Raw genomic sequence first — 23,659 nt, forward strand, 5'->3', positions numbered from 1 at the left:
ATAAGGCACTAGCGCATCAAAACTGAGGTGGACAAATGTGGAAAATTGAATTCATTTAGTCGCTTATTAAATAACGAACGTTATTTAAGCCTCAGACCAATTATAGAAGGACCTGTCTCGCACTTATAGTCACGAACAAAATTGTCTGTCATTTTCTGAGGAAAACGAGCTTAGATTTGGTAGATAAACTAGAAGTTTTTGCCCGTTTTTTACACAATTCAATTACACAAAAAGGTATTTTTACGGAGCTCTTTAACCGACGAACACGATTACAACTATTTAACATTGATTATAAAGAGACCGTTTTTATAATCGCATTAGATCGTTGATCATATACTTTGACAGAAAAGTAACGTCTAGCGAGGCAGGTCCTATACAATAATTGGTCTGAAATTTAAGCAAATAATACTTAAATATCGTCTATAATGTCGAGTTGTGTGTTCAGGAAGTGTAAAAAGAGAGACGAATATCTTAGCATTCCATGGATTCACCGTGCGGGTGCCGGGTCCATCGCGTGGTAGAGAGAAAAACACCAAGCAGAGTCCCGGACTTGTGACTACAGGATGTAGGGTTAAGGAATTCCTTGACGATCGATCAACACTCCCATTCTCTGCTCGTGGAGTAGTTAAATTTGGATCACTATTTGCGGTTATTTTGTAAGGACGTAACCTATCTATAGTATAAAATTATCATTGGGTAACAACACATTCTTACTATAATACACATAAATGATTGATCATATTCATGTTATAGTCTGAATGTGTTTTTAGCTGATTATCTATAATTATATTAAATATGTCAATAAAACTAAGTGCAAAACAAATATAGAAATCTATATATATTTGACATTTTTTTTATTCTTTACAATTTAGCCCTTGACTACAATTTCGCCTAATGGTAAGTGATGATGCAGTCTAAGATGGAAGCGGGCTAACTTGTTAGGAGGAGGATGAAAATCCAAACTCTTTTCGGTTTCTACACCGGAACGCTAAATCGCTTGGCGGTACGTCTTTATCGGTAGGGTGGTAACTAGCCACGGCCGAAGCCTCCCACCACCTAGACCTGGACCAATTAAGAAAATCTCAATCTGCCCAGCCGGGGATCGAACCCAGGGCCTCCGTGTTGTTAATCCACCGCGCACACCACTGCGCCACGGAGGCCGTTTTTACTCACGTATGATTATTAAACATTGCCTAATATACGTATTAGTAGGTACCAACACAGTGCCCGTGCGAAGTCGGGACAAATCATTTGTATTATATATATTACAAACAAACAAAAGTATTCACTATAAATCCATTATATCGACTCCATCAAGAAATGTACCCACATATTTTGCTAATAGACCACTATCAAGGCAAATTGCACCGTATTTCACTGGTATAAAGTTAAATATCGTTTGGGCTAGCCACATCTACTTAACGAACTGTACACTCGGCCCCGATAATGTTGCTCCATAAATAAATCTAAGGCGCTATAGTCGAAGAGTCTACAGTTATAACATTATTTGTGTTTTTACAATACAAATATCCTACTAATATTGTAAACGCGAAAGTTTGTATGGATGTTTGGATGTTTGTTACTCTTTAACGCCGCTACTACTGAAGCGATTTGGCTGAAATTTTGAATGGAAATAGATTTTACTCTGTATTAACAAAAAGGCTACTTTTTATCCCGAAAAAATCAACAGTTTCCCGAGATTTGCGAAAACTGATGACTTTGATGTTATGGATGTTTGTTACTCTTTCACGCCTCGACTACTGAACCGAATTAGCTGAAATTTGGTATTGAGATATATTATAGCCTGGATTAACACATGGGCTATTTTTTATCCCGGAAATATCTATGGTTCCCGAGGGATTTGTGAATTCTATGCAGACGAAGTCGCGGGCGTCCGCTAGTGGACTATAAGTTACGATGATTTTTGAAGTAAAACTTCTTTACATACGTTAGGAAGCGAGTGCGAGAAGCGATATAGTGAATGAAAGCGTTGCAAAAACCTAATCTGGCGTAGCGAATGGACATTAAGAGGGAGAGAAAAAGTTTTTTTTACTGACACAATAAATTAATAATCCTTTTATTTCAGGCTTTGATTGGTCAAAGCCTGAAATAAAAGGATTATTAATTTAATTTAATTTATTTGTTTATACATTTAATATATATTTATTTATTCAGTCTTTAAGCAGAGTAAATTTCTCTATTGTGCCTTGAGGGCGGTGTCAATCGATGATAAACCTTTTTTTACAAACCCATATTCGGCTCAATGTTAGCACGAGTCTCCTTTCAGAATGAGAGGCGTTAGGCCAATATTCCACCATGCTGGCCCAATGCGGATTGTCATACATCACACACGTAGATAATTGAGAAAATTCTCTGCAGGTTTTCTCTCGATGTTTTTCCTTCACCGTTTGAGACACGTGATATTTAATTTCTTATAACTGTAATTTTGGAAGTGCATGCTCCGAATTCGAACCTACGCCCTCCGGATCGAAGGCAGAGGTAATATCCATTGGGATATTTGTTCTAATTATACAGAATAATTAAGTTCTACTTAGACTAAATAAAAGACTAATAAGTTTTGGTTACTGTCTCTTGGTCTATAGTCCCGTTGTTATAGATAGGTTCGATTCCCGGTTGCGCCATGAATGAGATTAATTAGCATTTGTTCTGTTCACATTATTTACTCTAAACTGTTCGGAAAAACGAGGGAATGTAGAAACGAGGAAAGACGTAGGTATATGTATAGGTAGACTAGCTGACGCCGTGCGGTTTCGCCCGCGTGGTTCCCGTTCTCGTAGGAATACGGGGATAATATATAGCCTATAACCTTCCTCGATAAATGGGCTATCGAACAGTGAAAGAATTTTTCAAATCAGATCAGTAGTTCCTGAGATTAGCGAGTTCAACCAAACAAACTCTTCAGCTTTATAATATTTGTATAGATGAGGATATTTGCTCTGACTTTTAAAAATTTGATTTTTTATATATGTATGTTTTACATGACAAAAAGCTTGTCTGTGTTTTGGTATCGTGTGTATATATCTATACTAATATTATAAAGGTGATGAGTTTGTTTGCTTGAACGCGTCTCAAGAACTACTGGTCCGATTTTAAAAATTCTTTTTGTATAAGATAGGTCATTTATCGAGGAAGGCTATAGGCTATATTTTATCCCCGTAATCCTACGGGAACGGGAACCACGCGGGTGAAACTACGCGGCATTACCTAGTAAAGTATACCTAAAGAGAAAACACAGTTACTTTGAAATCATAGATTTTTCGATTTAATTTATAGGTATTAGCAGGCGCCCCACAGTATCACCGGCGTAGGTGTACGCAGATAAAATATAGCCTGTGACACTTACAAATAACGTAGCTTTTTATTGGTGAAAGAATTTTCAAAATCGATATAGTAGATCCAGAGATTACCCCCTACAAACATACAAACTCTACTCTATAAAACATTATAGCTCGTTTGTAACACTTCCGATGGTCCGCGTGGGCCGGGAGGGGGGTAGCGATGCGCGCACGACTTCATACCCGCGCTGTCCTTCCTTCTGCCCCGCGCGCACGACTTTACACTCGCACTGTCCTTCCTTCTGCCCCGCGCGCACGACTTCACACCCGCGCTGTTATTCATCCCCCGACGTCCGCATTTCATGGGAGTGTCATCAACGCAATTGCCAAGCTATAGTATGAATTAGATATTAAGTTTGAGAGCATTGTATCAATGTGTGTCCATTTGTTTGTTACAGAACACTACCACATCTTCGTCGGCGACCTCAGTCCAGAGATAGAAACACAAAACCTACGCGACGCGTTCGCGCCCTTCGGAGAAATATCGTAAGTCAAAGTCAAGTCAAGTTATTGCATAAATTTTAAGCTTTTATCGCGGGCTTTGCGTGCGGAGATCAACTCGAGAAAATTCGTAACGAAAATAAACCTAACACCCGTGCATTAAGTTAACATTTCGACGTTATCATATCGACTCAACTGGACAAGTGTGAAACTAAGAGATAAAACCTAATATACCAGAGTTCGATTCCAGCTCAATGTAATTTTTTTTTTAATTTAAACTATCGTGAGTGTTATTTGATTATGAAACACGTCTAAAACTCACGTGATTAGGTCAGAGTATGCCCGACTAGTTTCGAACCCATACAGGGCCCTTAGTCATGAGCTGGTTCTTGCATCGCGGCACGATCCAAACTGATCTGAACTGAAAATGGTAGCATGCATGGCATGCTCATAAATCGCACGATTGTTGATTCTTGAGCAAGCTCGAAATCAGCATGCTCATTATTAGCAATGTTGCGATACACATGCTTAAGTAGCAACTGCTCAATGCTTTCGTGCTTGAAATAAGCATATGTAACAGTAGCTTATTGCCATTATAACTTGTATATCCATAATCTATATAGTCGGTACTTGGTTAGTACTTAGTGCAGAGTTTTCTGTATTCTGAGGACAAAACCTTAAACTCACTCAAGTTAGGGATCGAACCCAGGACCCTATCTGGTGAGAATCATAGCAATACCAACTGTACAACAAATCGTCATTTAACCATATATGTCCCAATCGACTCCCTCCCTCCCCCGTAAACTAATCTGGCTGAGCCATAAAAGATGAGCTCACGATATAGTCTGCCAGAGAATAAACAAAACTCGAGATGCGACTCCTGGACTTGTGCCAATGGGGTGCGGTATCAGTGTGAGCGGGTAGTAACCGCTTATGAAAACGCTGCACACTACTGCGATCTATACTAATAATAATATATTAAAGATGTTAAAAAATTCCATTACGATGCCGCGTAGAAACTGTCAGAAATGTGGGTAGAATGAAATTTTACCTTTACCAAGCCCCCTACCACTTTAGATTGCATCGTCACTTACGAGTAACATCAGGTAACGTCGCCGACAAAGGTTAACTTGATATTTTTGATGTGAATAACCGCACGTAAAACTGGCGTGGCGACGTCGCCACGCTATATGATGGTATATATATTTATTTATTTATTTATTTATTAAGGAAAATCAACCGCTAATACATTAAATTCATGCTTACATTTAATTACATTGATAAATTAGGTTAATGCTTAGTTATTAAAAGATTTTCACAACTTTCACAATTTTTAGATATTATGTACACTTCTTACTTATAGATCCATTAATTTATAGGTACAACAAACTCTAAGATATAAAGTATATACTATACATAGAGAAAACAATTATAATCTAAGTAATAAGTAATTTAATTAATAGGTAAATAATTTAATTTATAGGTACAATATATTACAAGTTTGGCACGAGAAGTCCAAATACTATTTTAAGTAAAATTACAATTAAAATTAAGAATAATTAAATTTAAAAATGTCAGTTATATAATATGATTAAAGATAAAAATGATAAAAATGTCAAAAGGTACAATTAAGGTTGCAAATAAAACAAAAAAATACAATTGGTACGAATGAAAGAAATTAAGAATTAAATAATAAAATGTTAAAAAAAAATACGATCAATAGTTAAAAATTAAAAATATGTCAATTTATACATTATATAATGGAAGAGGATATACAATCTATATGCAGTAGTGTGTACGGTGTGGCGACGCGTCGCCATGCGCAATAGCCTGTGCGATTCTCTCCCATTCGATCCGGCGTTAAGCCATCTCTCTCGCTACACTGAGCTCGGATACCTATAGTGTTTACTCCGTAGTGTATACAGTACACATAACCTGTGTTTTACTTGAAAACAAATTATTTTTCTGATAATAAATTGTCTGACCGTGATAATTTAGAGAATGAGATGTTTCACATCTGCCAGGCGTCCCGTGAAGGCTCACATTATCATTTTTGACTCATTTTTGACAATACGAATTAACACTATCGGCCATGATGGTTTATATTTAAACTGTTTCATGACGTCACGTTATTAAATTCTATGACAAACGGAGCGTTTGACAAAAATATTAGAAAGAAAGAAAGAAATAAACTATATTTATTACTACATTATGCCACACATCACAATTATTTAAGAACAATACCCTGCGATATGTGGCATAACCTAGAAAAAGGTCCTAGCTCAGCATATTGCTGTATGCTCCCCATAAACAAAGAACATACAGCGCTGATTTTCAGCTAGGACCCAGTTCTAAGTGCCACCACGAAAAACATGGTTAGCTATCAATTCATATCATTAGCTAACAATTAGTTTCACGTTGAGTACATCAAGTAACATTGTGACGTCACAAAATGGACGACAGCGTTTTTGACGTATGAAAAATTTTAAAAATACATGATTAAGTTTATTAAGTTTTACAATTATAATCCTTAACTTTTATTAATATCATATCGATATACATCGGACCCTTTTCCATGTAGTTACTGTATCCTACTAATATTGTAAACGCAAAAGTTTGTATGGATGTTTGTTACTCTTTAAAGCCGATTTGGCTGAAATTTGGAATGGAAATAGATTTTACTCTGGATTAACACATAGGCTACTTTTATCTCGAAAATATCCTTGGATTCATGAGATTTATGAAAATCTTATGATATTGGTATGAGTGTTCGTTACTCATTCACGCCTCGGCTACTGAACCGAATCGCCTGAAATATGAAGTAGAGATAGATTATAGTCTGGATTAACACAAAGGCTACTTTTTATCCCGAAAAAATCCATGGATGTCGAGGGATTTGTGAAAAAGTACACGCGCGGACGAAGTCTCAGGCGTCCGCTAGTGAAATTAATAATGTTTTACCACCACACTTCCACACCATCTATCTTTCTCGTCAATCCAAGGATTTTTTAGAGATAAAAGTTTATCTCGAAAAAGTCCTTGGATTCACGAGATTTATGAAAACCTTGTGATATTGGTATGAGTGTTTGTTACTCATTCACGCCTCGGCTACTGAACCGAATCGCCTGCAATTTGAAGTAGAGATAGATTATAGTCTGGATTAACACATAGGCTACTTTTTATCCCGAAAAAATCCATGGATCAGTAAAATAAATAATGTTTATTTTCAATTTGGAGAGTCAACTATTAGAAATTATGAAGTGTGATTCGAAAAATTATTATTAAAAAATGACAAATTCTCTTTTCCGCTATAAATAAGGCCACGCTGTCGACATGAAAAGTTGTCTGGAAGCCAAAACTTTTCCCGCTGAGATGTTAGCCCAAATACAGCGCGACATCTCAAGACAGCGCCTACTTCAGTCATTCACCCACTTTTGCAAACAAAAGTCTTAGAATATTGTAACGTAGACACAGAAAGAAATAGACGACTGATTGGCGTTTACATTTAAAGTGTGGCTAGTGAAAGTAGAGCCTAACCCGACAAATAAAAAAACTGTCTGTTAAAAAAAACGTAGGTAGGATAATATGACGTATTGCCAGTGAAGACCTATGGTTCCGAGACTTGGTCGCTAACTATGGGCCTCATAAGAAGGCTCAGAGTCACACAGCGGGCGATGGAACGAGCTATGTTAGGAGTATCTCTGCGTGATCGAATCAGAAATGAGGAGATCCGCAGAAGAACTAAACCAAAATCACCGACATAACTCAACGAGTTGCGAAGCTGAAGTGGCAATGGGCGGCACATAGTACGAAGAGTCGATGGACCCAAAGTGCTGGAATGTGTGTTGGTCAACCAAGGTACCAGGTGGACTGACGACATCAAGCGAGTCGCAGACATTCGCTGGCTGCAGGCGGCTCAGTATCGTGATGTTTGGAAGTGCCTACAGAAGGCCTATGTCCTGCAGTGGACTCCATCGGCTGATGTGATGATGATGATATGTGAAAACATTACTGCATAAATAAAAAAAAAATAAAGTGTTAAGCCAGAGGAGTGGACCTCTGCCTTTGATTATGAGTGCGTAGGTTTGAATCTAAGTCTGTAATAAGCGATGTCACATCGTTGTAACTTTACAGAATTCAGGGAATGACCCATTTTGTTCGTTCCAAACAATACTCAAATATGTCATATATTTAACTAGCGGACGCCCGCGACTTCGTCCGCGTGGAATTCATTTTTTACAAATCCCACGGAAACCATGGATTTTTCTGGGATGAAAAGTGCCCTGTGTGTTAATCCAGGGTATGTGTCTTCGTTTTAAATTTCAGCCAAATCGGTTCATTGGTTGCGGCGTTAAAGAGTAACAAACATCCATACAAACTTTCGCGTTAATAATATTAGTAGGAACACAGATTAATCAATAATAGGCAGATGGAGCGCACGAAACACGACGGTGTCGTACCCCACACAAATACAAATTGAAAAACGAATACATTCTCGAGTCAGTACGACACGAGTAACTTTCAATATTATTCAAAATGGCGTCTTATGTTTTTAATTATTTTAATATTTTTCACAAAAACTAAAGAAATAAAATGAAGTATTTTTTTTTAGAACGGCTGAGCCGATTTAAATGGGCCTTTCTCTGGAAGACAGTTTACGTTATTGAGCAACGTATAAGCTACTTTTTTACCCGGAAAAATCTATGGTTCCCGCGGGATTTGTGAAAAACTGTAGGTAATCCGCTTTTAAACTACAATAAATATATTATGTATGAATTCTTTTTTTTTACTCTATTGTAAAGTACCAATTTGGTACTTCATAAAATTACGATCTAGCCATAATGTAACTAATTAGTGATTTAACTTTAACCTAAACTTATAATTACTGTATTTTTTTGTCTCTCATTTATTAATTTATCTTTTTTTTAATTTTTAACAATTTTAATATAAAAATATAATACAAAACACTATTATAAATTTATAAGAAAATAAACCCTCCCGCTGCGGGACATTTGAGTGTCCAAGCAACCGGTGGTCAGGGCTCCAGAGTGAGGAACCTCCTCACAATACGCGCCGTCTCAAGAATCACTGCCTTCTGTATCCGACTCTTGATCCAACAGTTAAGCGAAAGCTTCTTAAGGTGTTGGTTGAAGCTTTTCGCTATAAGACCATTGACTGAAACAACTATCGAACAATAATAGTTGACTCAACATTCCACATGGCGGTAATCTCGTGAGCAAGGTCCAAGTATTTTGATACTTTTATAAGTATATTATTATTATACTAAGATAATGTCCAATAACTTGATATTAGTCTTTCACTATTACGTCTTTAGGTCACTTTGTTCACGTGATCTTCCATGATGTATGACTGAAATAAAAAAACCCTCTACGTCTGTTTAATAAATCGTTTGCGACGTGTCACGTATTTAATTCAAAACTTCGACACAAGATGGCGTCGCCGCCAATTGCGCGCCAATTCACAAAATGGCGCGTCCCTTTTTACAAGCGTTGCTTGTGAGGATGCATTCAAATTAGAGGACACGTTTTCAGCGTACTTTTGAATAAAAAATGGAACGTTAGAGCTTAATATTATAGTCTGGCAAATTTGTTGATAACACTCCCGTGATATGCGGGCGACAGGGGGAAAGACTGCGCGGGTGTTAAATCGTGCGTGCGGGGATGTGACTTTTTTTTTAATTCTTTACAAGATAGTCCTTGACTACAATCTCACCTGATGGTAAGTGATGATGCAGTCTAAGATGGAAGCGGGCTAACTTGTTAGGAGGAGGATGAAAATCCACACACCTTTTCGGTTTCTACACGACATCGTACCGGAACGCTAAATCGCTTGGCGGTACGTCTTTGTCGATAGTGTGGTAACTAGTCACGGCTGAAGCCTCCCACCAGCCAGACCTGGACTAATTAAGAAAATCTCAATCGACCCAGCCGGGGATCGAACCCAGGACCTCCGACTTGTAAATCCACCGCGCATACCACGGAGGCCGTGCATCAATCGTGGGTTTTTCATCGCTACACGCCCCCCGGCCCGCGCAGAACATTGGGAGTATTACGAACAAAGTTGCTAAGCTATAGTTAGTTGATTTACGTTCAATGCGTCGTCATTTTCCATATATTTCAAACCAGTCGACGCATCGCGGTTTTACCTGCGTAGTTCCCGTTCCCGTGAGAATACGGTGATGAAATATAGACTATAACACTCACTAATAACGTGGCTTTTGAATGGTAATTTTCAAAATCGGTTCAGTAGATCTAAAGATTATAAGATAAGCCGACAATACCACAAACCTCTATAAAACAAAACATGTAAAATTGAAAATTTTGAAATACCCCCGCATGTCATGTAATTATTAATCAAGTCATCAATATTTTGTTTAGTGCGCTTTCATTTGAGACCCCACTCGAGTATATTTGCAGACATTCGTTTATTCTTCCCCACTTTCACCCCCACAACTTTTAAACGGCTCAACCGATTTTCATCAAACATGCCTAAAAACACTCGCACATAAGTCACCTTTCATAGAAAAAACACTAAATTGAAATCGCTTCATCCGTTTTCGAGTTATGATACCACAGACAGACACGTCAATCTTATAACAACCCTCTTTTTGCTTCGGAGTTAATAATAGATTATAAATTAGTAATTCGTCATCAACCCATATTCAGCTCACTGCTGAGCTCGACTCTCCTCTCAGAATGTGAAGGGTTAGGCCAATAGTCCACCACGCTGGCCCAATGCGGATTGGTAGACTTCACACACGTAGAGAATTAAGATAATTCTCTGGTATGCAGGTTTCCTCACGATGTTTTCCTTCACCGTTTGAGACACGTGATGTTTAATTTCTTAAAATGCACACAACTGAAAAGTTGGAGGTACATGCCCCGGACCGGATTCGAACCCACACCCTCCGGAATCGGAGGCAGAGGTCATATCCACTGGGCTATCACGGTTCACGGTGTAGATTATTTTGTACAAATCCTGCCTTACTTACTCTATTTTTTTTTTGTTTCAGGGACTGCAGAGTGGTAAGGGATCCACAGACCCTAAAGTCCAAGGGGTATGGATTCGTCTCATTTTTAAAGAAATCGGTGAGTATTTTTTAACGATGAAAAACGGTAAGAAAGGTTATCAATTGACGTGTATATACAGGATGTCCCGTAATGAATGAATAAAACGCAAAAGGTAGGGTGACCAAGTTATATTTTTATTCGGATTTTTTCAAATTTTTCTATCTTGAATCAGTTTTTTCAATGCTGTAGCTGCTGGAATTATGATTTTAAAGATCTGAGAGACTTTAATACTGTTTTTATAAACACCTAATGTTTTATTTGTTTTGTAGAAGAAGTTTTGAATGCAACAATTATTTTTCTTTCATTAAGATGATCCGATTAAAAAAAAATATCCTGTAAAAAAATGTATGGGACTGAAGTGTACTATAATTTTAAAAACTTGTACACTTATTGAGGTTTGTAAATTAGTATAAAAATTGTGTCTACTTTTTGTACTTACATTCCAAATTTTTTTCTTCAAAATATATCTGCATACTTGCCTAAATTTACTAATGCAGTCATTGTAGGGACACCCTGTATATTTTATGTATAAACATGTAGGGGTAGGGTAGAGTAGAGGTAGAGGTAGGGAAGAAAAGAAAGAGTACAAAAATCTAAGCGAATCTTGACCGGGTCTGCAAGTATACTATATATATGTATGTATCGATATTTTATTTGTTTATTTAGATATACCTACAATGACAACCAGAATCATTCATAAATATACATGGGAAAATCTTAATGCTAACTATTCTAAAACTACAAAATTATAAGTTCATTAATGTCCTATTGATTAATATGATTATATATAATTACATCTAAAATAAAAATAAAAGCAAGTTACAGCTAATTAATTATATCTATATAAATAAGTCAAACACCAACTAAAAACTCGCATAAATGTATGTTAACAAATAATAATTAATTCATAAAGACTCACCGCATGAGAGAAATTTTCCCATTTGAATTCTGATATCAACAGAGAGAATAAATTTTATTGTTTGAATTAATTAATTAATTACTCGCTCATTGTACTCAGAGTCGCTGAATTATTGAGGACTTTTTTGTTTATTTATTGCTAGCCTACGTACCGCGGATTCACCTACGTAGTTCGCGTTCTAGTGGAACAAAGCGATAAAATATAACCTATGATACTCATAAATAACGTGGCTTTCTATTGGTAAAATGGTTTTTGAAATCGGTTTTGTAAATCCAGAGATTATCCCCTATAATACTTACCTCTTTATAAAAGGTTTGTGGTGTTTTACCTATAAGCTGAAGAGTTTGTCTGTTTGTTTGTTTGATCGCGCTAATCTCAGGAACTACTGGCCCGATTTGAAAAATTCTTTCAGTGTTAAAAAGCCCATTTATCGAGGAAGGCTGTAGGCTATTTTATCCCCATATTTCAACAGGAACGGGAACCACGCGGGTAACACCGCGCGGCGTCAGCTAGTATTTCCAATTTTGAGAATCGAACTGAAATAGATTGATTTTGTTTACGTCTTTACTGGTAGAGTAGTAACCTGGACGAATTAAAAAAACCTCAATCGGCCCAGCAGGGATCGAACCCAGGTCCTCCGTCTTATAAATCCACCGCGCCACGGAGGATCTCAAAAGGATACATCATTCAAAAATATATGTATTTTTTTTTTTAATTAAGGTTATTTATGTGCACATAGATTGCACTTAGACTTGTTAGATGTGCACTTAGACATGTTTGATCAAAATCGGTTGAGCCGTTTAAAAGTTGTGGGGGTGAAAGTGGGAAAGAATAACCGAATGTCTGCAAATATACTCGAGTGGGGTCTCAAATGAAAGCGCACATTTCATGACATTTGGGGGTTTTTCAAAATTTTCAATTTACATAAATATTTACATTAGTACATACAAATGTTTGTAATTGCTGCAGGAAGCAGAGTCGGCCATCACAGCGATGAACGGCCAGTGGCTCGGCTCGCGGTCTATCCGCACCAACTGGGCGACACGGAAGCCACCCGCGCCGAAGAACGAACGTAAGTGATTCTTGATCTTCGTCAAAAGGGTAACGGTTTACGAGGCAGGTCCTTTCTTTTTAATGGTCTAAGATGTGCGATCGATGTGGATGTTCTGAGGTTCTCTGTCTACGCTCCTCGACTTCAGTGACTTGTGTGATAGAGGCAGATTGAGTGGTCAGCCCCGACATAAATAAATCATTGGGTATTTATAACGCTTCTTTGTGTTTAAAGAGATGTTTTTGTTATTCCTAGTTCTATGCAGCTGACATGGCGCTTTAGGCCATTCCTATTATTATTCCAATATTCCATTATTTTATTATGACAAGTTAAAACACCTTCAAGGCATTAGCACCTTACCTTTGATCATCAGAATTATTATTATTACTTGTCAAAGGTTAACTTGTTACCAACTGATAAATTTATTAAACCGTTTGTTTTACATGAAGGCGCATTTAGTATTCACAAAGGGTTTAGAGGGTTGGTGCGGGGGTTGATAGTGGATGGGATGGGGTGGGGGTGGAAGGGGGTGAAGTTTCGGTTGCTCTTGAATATCTTATGCCTGTGATACTGTGTTTGTTAGACTATAAAGCGTTGTGGTATGTTATTATTTAATTTACTATTTAGTAACAAAATTTTAATTAGGAAATTAAAATATCATAATGATTTAATGTAATGCTTGGGGAGGAAAGTCATATTACTAGAAAAATGTTGAATGTGCAAGTGGAAGGACATAAGACGAGAGGAAGGCCAAAGAAGAGATGGTTGGATTGTGTGAAAGAGGACATGTGTGTAAAAGGAGTGGATGACGAGTAATAGAGACGAATGGAAAAGATTGACATATTTTTCCGACCGCACTTAAGTGGGATAAGGGTAAGGAGATGATGATGACATGGATTTAATTCGAGAAAATAGTTTAAAAAATCTAAAAACAGACTTTTAGCGCGCACTAAAAATCATAAATATTGGATTTAAGTCACGTGAATATTGGGGAGGGCGCCATATTGAATTTGTAATGATATTTCTTAGCTAGTCATGTATTGTCATCAGAACTCAGAGCGTGTGCAAAATTTCATCCTAATCGAAGACCGGGAAGTGGGTCAAGTTGAGATTCCAAGATTTTCTTACATACATAGTTACAAGTGAAGCTAATACAAACGTGTTAATAACACTAATATTATAAAGGCGAATGTTTGTGTGTAAGTGTGTAAGTATGTTTGTTCCTACGTACGCACGTTACGTTCCTACGTATGTACGCTGCGGTTACTGAAGCAATTTGGCTGAAATTTGGAATGGAAATAGATTATACTCTGGATTAACACATAGGCTACTTTTTATCCCGCAAAAATATATGGTTTCCGAGGGATTTGTGAAAAACTGAATTCCACGCTGACGAAGTCGCGGCCGTCCTCTAGTTCCTTATAAAATAGTCGTTACGTGAAAAAAACGGCTTATAAATGCATATGAACCGAGAAAGCTGAATTTTGAAAGCTTAACTTCTCGACCAAGATTTTCTATGTTCATTTAGAAAATTCTCACGTATGCAGGTTTCCTCACGATGTTTTCCTTCACCGTGAGACACGTGATATTTAATTTCTTAAAATGTACGTAACTGAAGATGAGGTGCATGCCTCGGACCGGATTCGAACCTGCGCCCCCCGAATAAAAGGTCAAGGTTTTGCCGGACTCCGTGGTGCAGTGGTATGCGCAGTGGATTTACAAGACGGTCCTGGGTTCGATACCCGGATGTGCAGATTGAGGTTTTCTTAATTGGTCCAGATGACGGGAGAGGGCGCGACCGTCGCCACGTAAACACAGTGTCTCGACAAATAATTGTTTAAAAAATAGTTATACGTCTCAATTTCAAAATGTTTTATTCAAAATACAGTTAGTGTACTACAGTGGATCGATAAAAGTGTTGGTAGCCAAAACAGTGTCGTAAAACAGTGAAAAATCAAACTTGCAACCGCGACAACTTAACGAACTAATTATGTGCAAATATAACAAAGAAAACATCCAGTGATAAACATACACAAGTTCTAAGTACTGTGATAATAACAATAACCAAAACTGTGAATAGAAATTAGTCAAAATTTCGAACTGTACACAGTGAAGTGAAGTTTCAATTACGCTTACATCATCATAGTTGGAGAGCGTTGGACCACCAATCTATATAAATAGAGGCACAAAACAGGGAGACCCACTCTCTCCCAAAATTTTCATTGCAGTACTCGAATCAATATTTGAAAATCTTAATTGGAAAAATAAGGGCATAAAAATCAATGGTTCCCTCCTAACACATTTAAGATTCGCGGATGATCTGATACTCTTTGCAGAAACTAGAAGAGATATGCAATACATGTTAGAAACTCTACATAAGGCTAGTCAAAATGTTGGGCTGGATATAAATGAAGAGAAAACAAAACTAATGACAAACGCTCACACCCTTCCCATATATATTGACAATAAAATCTTAGATTATGTAGAGAAGTATGTTTACCTTGGGAAGCAGATATCTTTTAACCCATACTCTAATGTAGAGGAGGTAAACAGGAGAATAACAATTGCTTGGAACAGATACTGGTCGCTGAAAGAAATTTTTAAAAGCCAACTGCCAGTAAGCCTCAAAAAGACAGCAATGGACTCCTGCGTTCTCCCATGCCTAACATACGGTGCACAAACATGGATTTTCACAAAAAGTGTAAAAACTAAAATAATAGTGTGCCAACGAGCAATGGAACGCAGCCTCTTATGCATTAAAAAATGTCAAAAAATCAAAGCATCAGACATAAGAGCTGAAACGAAAACGCTAGATTTTCTTAAAATTAAAATGGAAGTGGGCTGGACATGTGGCTAGACAACAAGATAACAGATGGACTCATAAGGTTACTACATGGAAAGGGCCGCAGGGCAAGAGGAGAAGCGGCAGACCGGTGTCTAGATGGGCTGATGATATAGCAGCCATCGCTGGTAAAGACTGGCAAGAGTCTGCAAAAGATAGAAAAAAATGGTCTGTTTTGGAGGAGGCCTACACCCGAGAGGGTTCTCATCTTCAACCTAACATAATTTTGGAAATTAAAGAATAAGAAAGAAAAAAAAAATACAATAATATGACATAATCTAATAATAATAAATTAAATTGCTAAAAAAAAAACAAAAAGACAAAATGAAAATTTACTCATAATGGTATTAAATATATTTTTTGACTTAAATGACTATGTGTGATTATGATTAAGTATGTTAAATGACTAAATGTATTGAATAAATTATATATTTTAGATAAAAAATGTATGCATTAGAATAAATGATTAGATCAGATTATAATTATGTTAAATGACTAGGTATATGCACGGAATAAGAATAGGAAACATGTGTAATTTTAGATTTATTGTTTTAAAATTGTAATTAATTAATTAAATATTCTTTATGATTATGAAAATGCATGGATTATGATTATCTAACGGAATAATTATGTAATGTGTTGTTTTAAAAATTGTGACTGATTAATAATAACAATGAATACCTACTTTAAGTTAAATGAATTGTAAAATATTGTGAAGAAGAGAAAATAAAAGGCTTTATTATTATTATTATTATTATTATTATTAATTGGTCCAGGTCTGGCTGGTGGGCTTTGGTCATGGCTAGTTACCCCCTACCGACAAAGACGTACCACCAAGCGATTTAGCGTTCCGGTACGATGTCGTGTAGAAACCGAAAGGGGTGTGGATCCTCCTCCTAACAAATTAGCCCGATTCCGTCTTAGACTGCATCATCACTTACCATCAGGTGAGATTGTAGTCAAGGGCTAACTTGTAAAGAATCTATACTAATATTATAAAGCTGAAGAGTTTGTTTGTTTGATTGAACGCGCTAATCTCAGGAACTACTGGTCCGATTTGAAAAATTCTTTCAGTGTTAGATAGCCCATCTATCGAGGAAGGCTAAAGGTTATATATTATCCCCGTATTCCTACGGGAACGGGAACCACGCGGATGAAACCGCGCGGCGTCAGCTAGAGTTGTCACTGCTCTAGTAGTAAAATGTATAAGGACATAATAAAGATGTTATTACCCCCTCCATTGTCGCTGATGCTATCAACGGCGAGACATCCGATGAAGCGCGGATGAATTAAACATCGATTTGTCACTGTCTGACAAACAAAGCGCGATAATGTCTGACAAAGTGAATTAGCACAGACTGACAAACAGTTTGCGACGAACAATGTCTTTTCTTATCTGCTTTTATGTAATAAAACTGGTCTGTGAATGCCAGATCGTCTTAATTTTGTAGAAGTAACAGTTTTTCTAAGTTAAATTAACACTAAACTTATAATGTACAAATTGAAATTGACATGTTTAAAATTAATACTAAATTTATAATGTACAATGTTTTGCAATTACTTTTATATTATTGGAAATAAAGGCTTTATTATTATATTATTAACAGTTTTTATGTGATTGTTACTTTCGGAGGTGCAATGGGGACATCTTTGCGGTGTAATCGCTCAAAAATGCTCCATACTTAATGTATGACGTCACAATTTTGTAAAATTGTTAGACTGTATGGGCGGTCAAATAAAATTACAGATATCTCTATTATTATACTAGCGGACGCCCGCTTCGTCCGCGTGGAAGTTAGTTTTTCCCAAATCACTTGGAACCATGGATTTTTCCGGGATAAAAAGTAGCCTATGTGTTAATCCATGCTATAATATATCTCAATACCAAATTTCAGCTAATTCGGTTCAGTAGTCGAGGCGTGAAAGAGTAACAAACATTCATATCATCAAAATCATCAGTTTTCGCAAATCTCGAAAAACCATGGATTTTTCGGGATAAAAAGTAGCCTATGTGTTATTCCAGAGTAAAATCTATTTCCATTTCAAACTTCAGCCAAATCGCTTCAGTAGTAGCGGCGTTAAAGAGTAACAAACATCCAAACATCCATATTTCGCGTTTATAATATTAGTAGGATTCATTTTATGATGAAAAATGCCACATCGAGTGTAAGAAATTTAAAAATATGGGATTCTTCATCTAATTACGTTATTTTTTTTTAGAATTTAAACTATCGTGAGTGTTATTCATATTAATTGATTATGAAACACGGCTAAAACTCACGTGATATTACGTCGGAGTATGCCCGACTAGTTTCGAACCCATACGGGGCCCTTAGTCATGAGCTGGTTCTTGCATCGCGGCACGATCCAAACTACGTTACTTACGTTACAATATTAATTACGTTATAATATTTTTAATTTTTAATTTTTACGTTAATTTTTAATTTTTAATTAATACGTTATAATATTTTTAATTTTTTTGATATTTTTATTGACTACAATCTCACCTGATGTTAAGTGATGATGCAATCTAAGATGAAAGCGGACTAACTTATTAGGAGTAAAATGAAAATCCACACCCCTTACGGTTAAAATATTTCGCTTGATTATTTTTTGACATTTTAGAACCTTATTTATTTTATAAATATTCCGACAATCTTTAATTTGTATTAATTAGTTAAATTTTCCCGAAATTCTAAGAAGAATCAATATATTTATATGTAGGCTACATTTATAATATCCTACTAATATTATATAGCTAAAGAGTTTGTTTGAACGCGCTAATCTCAGGAACTACTGGACCGATTTGAAAAATTCTTTGTGTTAGATAGCCCATTTATTGAGAAAGGCTATAGGCTATATATTATCCCCGCATTCCTACAGGAACGGGAACCACGCGGGTGAAACCGCGCGGTGTCTACTAGTTTACAATATACACAATAAAATACACGAGTATTCGTTTCTCTAATCATTATGTCAAATGCCTACCCTAGTTAAAAACCTCAAATGCATGATGTATCGAGTTCCTACTGTAATCAGAATGGAGGTAATAACATCTCAATGGTTACACGCAATATCCGGCTCGCACTAATGCCTTCCCGCGGAGGCACTACTTCCGGTCTTGTTATAATCAATACACCGTCGCGTTACCACTCTATTTGTACTTCCGGTGAGCTTTGGGGGTTGTTGTTATTTGTATATTGGACTAATAGGAGGAGATTCGTAGTAAAAACGACCTTCACCCATCTGTTTAATGGATGAAAAGTTTTATATCACTAAGACTTTTTCAGTTCTGTCTTTGAACCTTCCGACATAAGTGCAGGTTATGATATAAATAACCTTCCAGATAAAAACACTGAATCTGATCTATCAATATGTAATATTACGTTAACGAAAGAAGAAGTTCTTAACGAACTTCGTTTGTTAGACGTATCAAAAGGCTCAGGCATTGACAATCTGCCGCCTGTCTTCTTAAAAGAGACTGCAAACTCGCTTTTTGAGCCCATTCACCATATTTTTAACCGTTGTCTTTCTGAGGGAATTTTTCCTTCTATTTGGAAATCAGCTCGTATCGTACCCGTGCACAAAAGTGGTTCAAGGAGAGATATTGAGAACTATCGTCCGATCTCAATATTACCGGCTCTGTCAAAGCTTTTCGAGCGTCTCGTGCATAAAAGTATTTATCCCTCGCTACATGGGAAAATAATCGAGCAGCAGCATGGCTTTGTTCAAAAACGGTCTACTACCACCAACCTCTTAATCTATACGACATACCTTTTTGAAGCAATAGACACAAATATTCAAACAGATAGTATATATACAGATTTCCGAAAGGCTTTCGACAGAGTTGATCATAAAATTTTGCTAAATAAACTAGCTTATAATGGAATTCGAGGCAGTCTTTGGCGTTGGTTTAAATCTTAAATCTTATATTTCTAACCGTACACAGAAAGTTGTTGTTAATGGTTTCGAATCGGCTTTCGTTCCTGTAACCTCTGGTGTGCCACAGGGCTCTATATTAGGTCCTCTTTTATTTATTCTATTTATAAATGACGTAAATACGTGTTTCCAGCATAGCAACATACTTTTATATGCTGATGACCTAAAAATTTACTACTCAATTCGAAATTTGTACGATCATGTTAAAATCCAAGAAGATCTAGACCGTTTCTCAACATATTGCAAGGAAAACAAATTAAGTTTAGCATTAAATAAGTGTAAATTAATTCGATTTACAAAAAAAAAAGTTGTTAGTAAATTTCAATACAAACTTTGTGGTACAGAATTAGACTCAGCAGACAGCGTTAAAGATCTTGGTGTAGTTTTGGATTCAAAATTACATTTGGATATTCATATAGATAATATTGTCAACAGAGCTTTTAAAATGTATGGTTTTGTTATGCGAAGTTGTATGGAGTTTACCCGACCATCAACTTTTCTTTACATTTACAAGAGTCTTATACGTTCGCAATTGGAATATGCTGTATCGGTATGGAATCCGTACTACCAGAAGTATATTGAAGCCCTTGAATCAGTACAAAAGAAATACTTAAAACGTGTAAACTTCAAATTCTTTAGAAATTATAGCTCGTATGATTATCTTCTTGAAAAATACAATATTCATTCACTTAAGACTAGACGCACTCAGCTATTGGCTTTGCTCCTCTATGACATTTGTCATGGAAAGTATGACTGCATACCTATTAATAATAAATTAAATTATAGAGTTCCACGTCTTACACAAATGCGAATTAAAAAACCATTGTTTGCTATAGGTAAATGCCGTACTAACACTGGAAAGCGTTCGCCAATGTATGCGCTAATGCGAAACTATAATGATAATTATACCTACGTTGATTTATATTCTGATACTCGTCCAAGTAAATTCAAAAAACAATTGTCACAAAAAATTTAAAATCTAATGTATAAGTAGCTTAATCTTTCAATATCACTTCACTTTTAATATTTCACTTTTCTTGTATTAATTATATTAATCTGTGGTTAACGGTGTAGGTTAACGATTTAGTCTTAATGTCAGTAATTTTTTGAATTGTAATCTTATCGTTTACTGTTTGTTAACCCAAATAAATTAAAAAAAAAAAAAAAAAAAAAAGACACACACCTGCAAACACACACACACAATTATTCTGCATGTTAGTTTTAATTTCTATTAATTCTTCATTTTTGTCCCGAACGGATGAAGCGATTTGATTTTTTTATTTTTGTATTAAAGGTGACTTATGTCCGAGTGTTGTTAGAAATCTTTGATGAAAATCGGTTGAGCCGTTTAAAAGTTGTGGGGGTGAAAGTGGGGAAGAACAACCGAATGTCTGCAAATATACTCGAGTGGGGTCTCAAATGAAAGCGCACTGAAACAGAAAATTGATGACTTGATCGAGAGTGTAATTAACAATAATTTCATGACATTCGGGGGTTTTCAAATTTTACAATTTTATGTTATTAACGTAGTTGGGTTAACTTTATTTTTTTAATGATTTTCTTCATATTTTTATATCGATCCTTACCTCACCCTCACTACCCCATGCCCTCGTTCCAGTGAACTCCAAGCCGCTGACGTTCGACGAGGTGTACAACCAGAGCTCGCCGACCAACTGCACGGTTTACTGCGGCGGGCTCACCACCGGCCTCACGGAGGAGCTGATGCAGAAGACGTTCCAGCCCTTCGGCACCATCCAGGAGATACGGGTGTTCAAGGACAAGGGATACGCCTTCATCAGGTACGTGGCACCATGTCCTTTTTGATGTTCTATGGACTTGCGCTTGACTACAATCAGCGCCGGCCCAAAGCAAATTTTAAAATGGAGCGAGATCCAATTAAGGCGCCTCTCCTGTTTGCTCCCAATAATATGTCGATATGAGATACCAAATTATGAGTGTAAACTAAAAGTAGAACGCTACGATCTCTATCTTACTCTGGGGTGACCAATCTCGATCAAACTCTGGGGTGACCGATTAAAAAACAATCGCAGTACCGTCGGGCCGGTCCTGACTACAATCATGTATGATGGAAATGCAATGTAGCAGCTCTTTTCATGCCAATGCTATAAGCGCCATTTGCGACGCTCGTTGGCCAATGCATTTTACGTTAGTCATTCGCTGATTTCCTGCAAGAATATAGAGAGGTAAATTTTGTACATGAAATATATTTCCAAAATAACTATCAGGGAGTGATTAGTGATCGATACTGATGCCAAAAATGCAATCAGTAAAATTTTTGTCTGTATGTATGTTCGTTATAGAAACAAAAACTAATCGACGGATTTCAACGAAACTTGGTACAATTATTCTTCATACTCCTGGGCAGGTTATAGTATACTTTTCATCAGCAGTGAAAGGAAATGTTGACAAAACGGGAGAAGTTACTCCATTTTTTAAGCTTCCGTCGCATGGTTCCCTACCATAGGGGTAGTAGGATAGGGGTAAGGTAGGGGTAGGGTAGGGGTAAGGTAGGGGTAGGCGTAGTTGTAGGGTTTCACGCAGACGAAGTCGCGGGCGTCTGCTAGTAAAGAATATAACCCTAGAGTTATGGGAAAAACTCCCGAGCACCCTGTAGATACTAGTGGTTTGATGGAAGTGTTTCCCCCAGGTTCTCCACGAAAGAGAGCGCGACGCACGCCATAGTGGCCGTCCACAACACGGACGTGAACGGGCAGCCGGTCAAGTGCTCGTGGGGCAAGGAGTCTGGCGACCCCAACAACGCGCAGACACAAGGACAGGTACCCCCCACGATAGGACCCCATGTGCCCCACCCTCACACCAAACCAGACCTCAGATCAAGAGCTGTGGACTTGTCAACATCATTATTCATCATGACCAACTTACGGGTTACTGCTGAGCTCGAGTCTTCTCTCAGAAACCTCCCACATGATAGTTACCACGTGTGCCCCACCCTCAGACCAAACCAGACCTCAGATCATGACCTGTGGACTTGTCAACATCATCATTCATCAAATTAAATCAAAAATCATTTATTTCAAGTAGGCTCAGTTTACAAGCACTTTTGACACGTCAGTTGACTATTTGTAAAGATTCTACCACCGGTTCGGACGGCAGGTTCTGCTGAGAAGATACCGGCAAGAAACTCAACAGTTGCTCTTTTGAAAAAGTCGTACAGTATTATAATTTACAATTGACAACAATTACAATTTCTTATAGTTTTATTTCCTGTGTAAAGGAGGAAGCTGATCCAACGGCCTCCAAGCGCTTTTATCTTTAAGGAACTCATCAATGTTGTAGTAACCTCGACTAAGTAAATGTTTTTAACACATTGCTTAAAGCTATGCATTGGCAGGTCCATCACAGTCTTGGGGATCTTATTATAGAAGAGTACACCCAAACCTACAAAAGATTTTTTTACTCTTTGGAGACGATATGCAGAAATAACTAACTTATGCCCGTGTGTAGTAAGACGTGGGTTTAAATCTTCTTCTTCTGTACAAATTAATATTTTGTCTTACATATACTATACTGTTATATATATATTGACAGGCTACTGTTAGTATACCTATTTCTTTAAACTTTTGACGAAGGGACTCGCGTGATTTTTATTGATATATTGCTCGAATTGCTCTTTTTTGAAGTACAAATATAGATTGTATATCGGCAGCCTTGCCCCACAATAAAATACCGTAAGACATTACGCTGTGAAAGTACGCAAAATAAACGAGCCTAGCTGTATCAACATCAGTGAACTGTCTTATTTTTCTCACTGCAAATGCCGCTGAGCTAAGTTTACCAGACAGTTTTTCTATATGAGCACCCCACTGAAGTTTACAATCCAAGGTCACTCCCAGGAAAATTGTGGAACTCTCCATTTCATCAACATTACCAACTATATACGGGTTACTGCTGAGCTCGAGTCTTCTCTCAGAAACCTCCCACATGATAGTAACCCCGTGTGCAGCACCCCAGACCAAACCAGACCTCAGACCAAGACCT

The 23,659-nt window shown here is 37.1% G+C and overlaps 1 protein-coding gene across 1 annotated transcript in view; it reads left to right on the forward strand.

Moving 5' to 3' along the window:
* LOC112046177 (cytotoxic granule associated RNA binding protein TIA1) overlaps window positions 1-23,659 on the forward strand; it is a 131,826-nt gene that overhangs the window by 87,458 nt on the left and 20,709 nt on the right. Inside the window, exons 3-7 of the mRNA XM_052890236.1 lie at window positions 3,755-3,842; window positions 10,831-10,906; window positions 12,777-12,879; window positions 21,258-21,438; window positions 22,308-22,437. Of these exons, the coding sequence (XP_052746196.1) occupies window positions 3,755-3,842; window positions 10,831-10,906; window positions 12,777-12,879; window positions 21,258-21,438; window positions 22,308-22,437 (578 nt within the window). The remainder of the gene's footprint in view (window positions 1-3,754; window positions 3,843-10,830; window positions 10,907-12,776; window positions 12,880-21,257; window positions 21,439-22,307; window positions 22,438-23,659) is intronic.

Source organism: Bicyclus anynana, chromosome 27, assembly GCF_947172395.1.
Source record: "Bicyclus anynana chromosome 27, ilBicAnyn1.1, whole genome shotgun sequence".
In the NCBI taxonomy this organism is placed as follows: Eukaryota; Metazoa; Arthropoda; class Insecta; order Lepidoptera; family Nymphalidae; genus Bicyclus; species Bicyclus anynana.